Below are 9316 nucleotides of genomic sequence, written 5' to 3' on the forward strand. Positions count from 1 at the left end.
AAATGTATGAAAATTTCAAAAATTTTTAATTAGTGATTATTGGATCGAAAAGCCGATGCGCCGACAGAAAAAGGTATTTATTATAATTATTGTCTACATGGAATAAACTGTTTTCGTAAAAAAAAAATATAAAAGCTCATGGCCACCTCTGCGGCACAATTACCTGATTTTTTTTAGGGAATAAGCCTAAATATCACAGAACAGATTAATAAATAAAAAGGAAAAGCCATCATGCCATGGATCACTTTTGAAGCATGGTATTTTTATGGCGGACAGGCCATAAACTTAATTATTGTTAGGTTTTATGCTGTTATTACAGCATACTGACAGCCTTCAATATTGCATGTTATGTCAAATTTACATGACAAATTTTAATGTATCATACGGACATACCTGAAAACATATAAATTATTTAACACGTGGGTCCTTTTTATTGGTGCTCCGCCGTCTTTATCTGTTAGTCGCCATTTTGGAATCCACCTATCTTTTTGTCATCGAATTATAGTACGCTGTCCAAGAGGATCAGAATTCAGAATTGACAATAAACGGCATTTTTCAAAATGTGTGACAAATCACGTTTTGAATGTTTGCTCCTCAATTATAGGACATGTTGAAAATATAAGTTTTTTGTTTGTCACGTAAACATAACGGAGAATTCGAGAAATTCCGATGCCCTGCTTTATTTCAACACCTCTTACGACCGAACAATGCTAACGCCGGCCGCCGTCATTAGCTGTCACGTTAGTTTTTTAGAGTATACAACGCAAGACTACGTCCATAGAGTAATATCGCACACTGAGATCTTATATTATATAGATTATACTTACTACGTCCCTCGCTTCACGTTATTTCGATTTGCTGTGATTGAAGTACCAACATTTTACAGAACTTTAAACATTGATAATATAGACAACTTTTAACCGGATAACTGCCGCCAGCGTGCTAGCACGCTTTTCTATTCCGAGAACAGAGGGCCAGCCATGCAAAATGCGCGTGCAAAGACGCTCCACTTGAAACAATATATCGGCCGAGGTCAATGTTTTGAATAATTCAATCGCATTGCCCACACAGCGACATCTCTTAGGATCATGGTGTAATACTTACCATTTGTCATTTTCTATATTATCAACAACGAAACGTTAATTTTAAACAAACCTTTCTCGGGTTACCGAAACGCGTCGCTAGTAGGGCTGTGCCACGGATCCGATATTTATCAAATAACACGCCGGGATTCCCGTTTACTTATAGTAGATGCAATCGAAATTATGGTTCACTTATGCATATGAGAAACGGGGAATACTGTGATTCCTGAATATACACAACTACTCAATAGGAGTGACACATCTTGGAATATATGCCAGTTGAATATTCGTAGTCGTATTTGACGTATCTAATATTTTCACTTTATAATTCATTTCAGTAATTTACGGGTACGATTTCGTAATTTTTAAACCTTCGGAATCTGTGTTGTGTGTCGGTGATTGTTTATTTTATAAGATATTAGTGTCGGGACTTATTTTATTCGCATAGTGTTTAACTTATTTGACTTTTTGTATTATGTATATCTTTTTATAATTAAGTCAAGTTTTTGGGATATTTGAACTTTTTTACGTATAAACCTTTTGATCTTCTTTCTAATCAAAATAGAAGGAACACAAAGTACATCAGAAAATGCCGAACAGGTCGAAGATTTGACATAACAGGGTTACATAACTGTTGAATCAGATGACAGTGATTTTGATGAAGAGGAACAAGATGATTTGATTCCCAGTGCATATAAAGCTGCACAAATTGATGAATCTGTACCGGTTAATGAATCTGTTCCAGTTTTCAAATGGGAAACCGATGATTTTGTCCCCAAAATAAATTCATTTGATAGCTCGAGGTCAGGAGCGGACATAGAAAATGTTGATAGCAGAGAATCGGAGTTTTTCAAGCTGTTCATAACCAGCACGCTCATGGATTTCATTGCCATTGAAACCAATAAACAATACCAATACGTCAAAAATCACTGCAATGAGTTGAGTTGGAGATTGAAACAATGGGTAGACGTAACAGTAGGAGAATTGTACCTCTTTTTGGCAATATGTCTTTTAATGGCCTGTAATTCGAGAAATAAAATACAAGACCACTGGTCTACAGATATTTTACTATTTTCTCCGATTTACTCAGATACGATGCCCCGCAATAGATTTCAAATCATTCTTCGCATGCTCCACTTTTGTGACAATACGCAACAAATAAGTGGGGACAAGATTTTCAAAATTAGATTCCTAGTGGACTATTTCAAAAAAAAGTTTGCGGAGTGCATGTATCCTTACATGAATGTGTGCATCGATGAAAGTTTGCTACTTTTTGTAGTACTATTTGTCATTTGTGTACTATTTGTCATTTCGCCAGTATATCCCATCAAAAGCAAGCCGTTTTGGCATTAAATTTTTTGTGATATGTGACTGTGCCACCGGATATGTACTGAATTTTATTGTGTACACTGGAAAAACCACCGAATATGTAACACACATGCACATGGGTATTTCAGGAAGTGTAGTCTTGACTCTAATGGAACCATATCTGGACAGGGGACATACCCTGTACGTAGATAATTAGTATACTAGCCCAATTTTGTTCCAAAAACTACATGACCGGAAAACGAATGCTTGCGGCACTGTAAGGAGAAACCGAAAGGGAATGCCAAAGCATACGGAGAAATTGAAAAAAGGAGAAATGAAAGCGTACCATACAGACACTATTTCGGCACAAATCTGGAAAGATAAAAGGGAAGCGTCCATGCTGACGACTCTTCATCCTGCCCAGCTCACCGACACAGGCGAAAGAACATATCAGAATGAACCGATAATAAAACCGGAATGTGTCCAAGATTACAACAAAAATATGGGTGTAGTTGACAAATCAGATATGGTTTTGTCAAGTGTACACTCGGCGCGCAAAACAATGAGATGGTATAAAAAATGTTCTTCCATCTAATCGACCTGTCACTGTTGAACAGTCACATACTGTTTTGCCAAAAAACTGGAAAACGTGTATCGTTGGCACAATTTCAATTAGAGGTCATTCGACAATTAATTAATGAATACAAACGTGTTGTGTCTTCCAAATCTTCAGTTAGGAAAAGACATTCAGAATTGCCATTGCGTCTCACAGAGAGGCATTTTATGGCAAAATGTAAGAGATGTGTGGTGTGTTTATCCAAGAAACTTCGAAGAGAATCAAGGTATGAGTTCAAACAGTGCAAAGTGGCTCTCTGCGTTGAACCTTGTTTTGAGACATACTACACGGTAGAACACTATTAATTTTCTTTTAATTCGTTATATTTTTATATGGTTTTAAGATTAAAGTAGCATATTGTAGAATTACTTCTCATACATTATCACGTTCTCATCTTTACTGTGTAAGTGTTGTGACAACCCTGACGTTTTGTGAAACATTAAGTTTGATTTATTTGGATATATGACGGCGTAAATGGACACATCGTGTATTAATTTGGTAAGTCTATATGATATAGTATTAATATAAAGCCAAAAAAAGTATATTTACTAAGGTTTCTTTTTTCAAAGAAAATCGCGGCCCTCCGTATATGGCCATACAAATACCTCTTGGCATAGAACAGGTTAAAAGCAATGAAATAAGCAATGGGGAATATTCACACAACCGGTGAATTCAATTAATTCCATTTTTCGAAATTGTGGTATTTTTGACGTACTATACTTTTTTAATAGTACGCGAACCAAAATGTACTATAATTATAGTTCGGTTGGCAACACTGCGGTCACTGACAGAAGATGGCTAGGGACGGCGGAGAACCAGTAAAAAGACCCAACACGTGTTTAAGTTTATCCCATACCATATTTTCCACACTCAACAGCGTTGGCCAGTTATTCCAGACCCAGTAGGGTAAGTCAGTTCCCTGATAAATATCTATCTGAATCTACCTATGACGATAATTTTATTAGTACTCCATATTATCGTCGTTGTGCTTTAAGTAAATCGAGACCAAACCAAACCTAACACAACCTACTTATCTTTGAGTTACAGTAGGTTGTGTTAGATTTTGGTTTGGTTTTTGATCTCAAAATACTACAATCATAAAAAGATATGGAGTAAGTACTATACGATTTATGACTTTTATTCTAAAAGCTTCCAGAAACGAATTGCACCACATCACATCGTCGGAACTCTGAAGCATAGCTGAACTTTCGTCGGAAATTAATTTTGTTTTTGTTTTCACACTGACAGTTGTGAACTGTCAAAATATCTATGACTGTTCCGTTTTCACACTATACACTAATTACAATCAACGCAGCTGTCATTTGGGTATACGGTATCAATTGTGTATGAATATAACGAAATATTATTTGTCTTGGTAATATTGACATGTTTAAGCTTCAAATAAATTGTATTTAAAAAAATACCTATATATTTTCAAAATATTCACATTGGCTATACTTACTCCAAGATTGTGTTATTCACGATCGGATACGCCCATTATTAAAATTTTCATATAAAATTTGTCCACACATTTTTGAGTATTTACGATAATAATTTTGAAAAGATTATAAAGAACAGACCATCGTCGATGAGAAAACAAGAGTTTGTTTGGGTTCGGGTGCTCCCTTGAATGCACGTAGCGCAAACCGGATTGACGTATCTCGAATTTGTTCGAAGGTCCTAGAATATTCTGGAAGTTTTTATCTATATATTGTTGAGCGCCACCTCTCGCGCGTTTAGTACGCAAAACATTACCGATTTGACGTTGTTCTGTGAATATTATTTTTGTGTTTTCGTATTTTGTGTGCAAACGTAAACGAAAGGTAAGATTATTGTGTTTTAATTTCATGTTAATCTCTGTTTCGGTGTGCTTATCGATGTGTTTTATCTCGAGGTCATACTGTGCGAATCGTAGACTGACAAGAAGATGCAGTTATTATTTCATATCAAAATTTTATTGGCTGTGCCTTTGATTACGTGCTTAACTCAAGTATTTTTAGCAAATGCGTAGTATTTCGGTATTGGCTTTTCACCAATTTTCTTTCAATTTAGACATCTCAAATTTAGTCTCGAGATCCTTCAGTACCTAGTTTGATTCTCAGCTTACTGTATCCTTGTAAATACAAAAAGTTGACGTTCGTTTTTTATCTACAGCTGGCAATATGGGAAAGGACTTCTACAAAATTTTGGGCATAAGCAGAACCGCCACCGATGATGACATCAAGAAGGCCTACAGAAAACTGGCCTTAAAGTACCACCCTGACAAAAACAAAGCTCCAGAGGCCGAAGAGCGGTTCAAAGAAGTCGCAGAGGCTTACGAAGTGCTTTCTAACAAGAAAAAACGTGATATATATGATTCACAAGGAGAAGAAGGCCTCAAAGGTGGTTTCGGCGGTGGAAACACAGGCGGTGGTCAAAACTTCACTTACACTTTCCACGGAGATCCGCATGCGACGTTTGCTCAGTTCTTCGGTAGCGGCAGTCCTTTCCAGAGTTTCTTTAACATGAATGGAGCCGGTGGAAACCGAATGTTCGGAGGTTTCGATGACGGCATGGATGTTGACATGGATCCATTCGCATCTATGGGGATGGGATTGGGACACGCTAGACCCGGTGGCGCTTTCAGATCTCACTCTTTCAATGTTAACGGATTATCCAACCGCAAAGACAAATCACAAGATCCCCCAATAGAGCACGACTTATACGTCACACTGGAAGACATCACACGAGGCTGTGTAAAGAAAATGAAAATATCCCGAAGGGTCGTTCAACCCGACGGTGTCGCCAAAAAAGAGGATAAAGTGCTCACTATTCACATCAAACCTGGCTGGAAATCAGGCACTAAAATCACTTTCCAAAAAGAAGGAGATCAAGGAAGAAATAAAATTCCCGCTGATATTGTTTTCATCATCAGAGACAAACCTCATGCACTATTCAAAAGGGAAGGCAGCGACATAAGATATACAGCCAAAATACCACTCAAACAGGTAACTAAACTTTCCATTCTATAGTAACACATTTTTATTGCTATTTAAATAATAATCCAATCAAAATACAATGTCAGTAGGTTGTAAGCGCATTTTGGCACAGATATTTGGAATTGGGTCAATGTCACGTCTATTTATACTTTCTGTTTTGATCTGCCCTATTTTTGGCATTGGAAAATTCTGTCATTTCGGCTCTGGAGTGTAAAGAATACATTTTGAATGTCCTTGTGCTCACTGAGATTTGCACTATTATGGTATTGGCATATGGTCACATCTGCCCATATACGGAATAGGTTATATAGCATTAACTCAATTATTTCATATTGGTATAAACATGTATTTTTATGAGTAGTGAAGCAGTTTTATAGGATGGATCACGAAATGAAAAATTGTAATGCACTAGACATGGAATTCAATTTGTTTTTGTTTTGTTCGTAGTAGATTTTAGTTATACCTACTGTTTTTTTTTTTAATCAGTATGTTAATTTTATTGATTATTAATGATTGTTTTTTTTCTCTATTGTTACAGGCATTGTGTGGGACTGTATTGGAGGTGCCTACCATGGGAGGAGACAAGTTGGCCGTCAATCTAACAAATGAAATTGTCAAACCAAACACAGTGAAACGGTTTGCAGGGTATGGTCTTCCATTTCCCAAAGAGCCTTCAAGAAAGGGTGACCTCCTGGTTGCATTTGACATCAAATTCCCCGATAGATTAAATCAAAGTGCTAAAGAAATACTAATGGATACACTGCCAAATTAACTCGCTTTTTTTAAACATAAATGTGAAGTGTAAAAATGATATTATGAATTTTATTAGACAAGTGTTCCCAAAATGTCTAAGAGAAATAATAAAATGCTCATAGTATTACTGACTGTTATTTTTTGTACGTTTTAGTACAATAATTTTCGTGACATGTTAGAGAGTAGAATCTCGGTGAAATTGATATAAACAGTTAACGTTAACCTATTTTAATATGTAAATACTTTATTGTGTGCTTGCGCGATGGATGAACGAATTAATTTAACTTACTTTATTAAAATCTTTTTTATATCCTATGCTCTGTGAAAAGAAAGTTGCATACTTATGGAATAATAATTAATGAAGCACAAAAATTACTTGATAGTTATATCATAAATATTATAAAATTAAATGATTCTTATTTATATAAAGAGTGTTTTATTTGTAGCCTTAGACATGTGGGTATTATCTTGGGGTATCGTAAAGCTTTATCCATCGTTATTGGTTATTAAGTTCCTGCATATTTGTAGATTTTATAAAATAAAACCTACGGGAGAATATGTATGTTACGAGTTTTTGAGTTAAGAGACAATTAGTGGAATTCACTGCTTATTAAACTTTAAACCTGATGGAGATTATTTCACTATTTGAATTGTATCAATTTTTTTAACTTTTCATTCAATGCAGCGGGTCTAAACACAAGCCTGCTTTCGGTCCGCTACGGCAGCTAAATAGGGTAGGAAAGTATCGAATTGTTAACACTTTTTGTAACAATTACAATAAGTTAACCGTCTGAACTGTCAAAACTGTCTATCTCGGTCTATAATTTATCGCAGCCAGGAGAGGTGCTGTTAAAACATAGTACTTATTATAACTAAATTATTGTAATTGTTGCAATAAGTGTTAATAATTCGATACTTTCCTACCCTGTTTAGCTGCCGTAGTGGACCGAAAGCAGCCTTGTGTATAGAATAGACCCGCAGGGAAAGTGAAGAGTTTGCAATTCATCAAACAATTTCATTGTCTGCCAGCACACTCAATGCAAATTAAAGTCAATCAGTAATGATAGGATAATAGGACTCTAAAAGTTTTATGGTGTGTGATCATGTGAACCTATGCGATCGTCGCAACCCAATTGAATGTGTGCATTCAAATGGCAGTGATCGCACTGAACGCCTTGAAGAAATACTTGTGCCGTCCTGCTATGCGATCATCACATAAGCAAAATCACTATTTTTCTTTGTTGATTACATGTTTAAAATGCAGCTGGTTTCGTTATGTTATGTTACTTCAGACAATGGGATTACCATTAAACATTATGTTTTGAAGATTTGTTTATCAAAGACATTAAGATATTGAATGTTAACATAACCATAAATCCTACATAATAAATAATATTATGGAAATATACCTACCACTAAGTAAATATTACAATTAAATATTTCCAGTACAGTACATTCTCAGATTAACCCATTCGCTGCGTCCAACGCAACTGATGCGTTGCCCATCAGGTGGCCATTAGATATAATTAGCATGTTATTTAAATTCTTTAATTCTGAAGTGTTATTTTGAGTACATTTAAGTTTTTATGTAATCATTTTTCTCAATTTTTATGTTTGAACTTTGCTTACTCAGAAAAAACCAGAATGGACTTAGTTCACTATGCTTGTGAATCATTCAATTAAAAGGTAAGGTCCGCAGCGAATGGGATTAAGTAAATAAACAGATAGATTGTTTCTATACAAAAACAATGTAGGTATCATGAACAACTTTCGCCAATAGACTTTTTATGGCTGCGCAAAAACGAAAAACTTTGAAAACCACTGATTGACAGGAGATAAAAAATGGCAGGAATATGTCAAAACAATGTCTTGTTGTCTATTGTCATGCAAATGACAACAATAATAAATATTAAGTTGGCAGCATTGGATGAGGTAGGTACATACAGTCAATTTTGAAACGTATGTTTTCTACTTAAGATATTCCTCTTTGTATCCTTTTACAAAAGATTTACAATCGTAATATTTTATAGGTTTTAAAAAGTGTATATCGGTAAATTGAAAGTACCTACAAATTAAAATATTATCTTTCGAATGACTTTGAGAAATATTGCCGTGAACTTTTTTTACTAGTAGGTGGGAGGCCTGACGTCATGTTATTTTATAAATATGTGTAGTTTGTCTCTCTTCATTCTGCACATTAGTAATGGGTGTGTGAAGGATAGCATGTGTTTCCGCGCTCCCACTGGAGGGCAAGCGCAATGACTATTTTTGGAGTTGCCCGCACTCTGCGACTCCTTACCAAACTTTGTCGATATGTCAATGGAAAAAATAATAACATTGCCTAAATGAAAATACACCGTAAAGATAATACCTACATCAGTTATTACTAGATGTGAAATAATACGCTAAAAATGAATGTTTATCATTAATTATTACAGAACTTATTTACCACCTGACACCACTGTACAATCGTGGTTAAATTGTAAAAATGTTAATATCCCTTTACTAACCACACGTATTACGATGTTCCGGGCGGTATTCATAATAATATAATCTATGTTCCTGGCACACACGTCTAG

The 9316-nt window shown here is 35.4% G+C and overlaps 1 protein-coding gene across 1 annotated transcript; it reads left to right on the plus strand.

Annotated features, from left to right (window-relative positions):
* Positions 1-4744: 4744 nt before the first annotated feature.
* LOC147072425 (dnaJ protein homolog 1) lies at positions 4745-7166 on the plus strand. Its single transcript, XM_085946629.1, has 3 exons — positions 4745-4829; positions 5161-5993; positions 6523-7166. The coding sequence occupies exons 2-3, from the start codon at positions 5169-5171 to the stop codon at positions 6754-6756; spliced, it is 1059 nt and encodes a 352-aa protein (XP_085802755.1). The 5' UTR covers positions 4745-4829; positions 5161-5168; the 3' UTR covers positions 6757-7166.
* Positions 7167-9316: the final 2150 nt, after the last annotated feature.

This window comes from Rhyacophila brunnea, unplaced genomic scaffold (assembly GCF_057557595.1).
Source record: "Rhyacophila brunnea isolate RB1 unplaced genomic scaffold, BYU_Rbru_1.0 scaffold_2, whole genome shotgun sequence".
Lineage (NCBI taxonomy): Eukaryota > Metazoa > Arthropoda > Insecta > Trichoptera > Rhyacophilidae > Rhyacophila > Rhyacophila brunnea.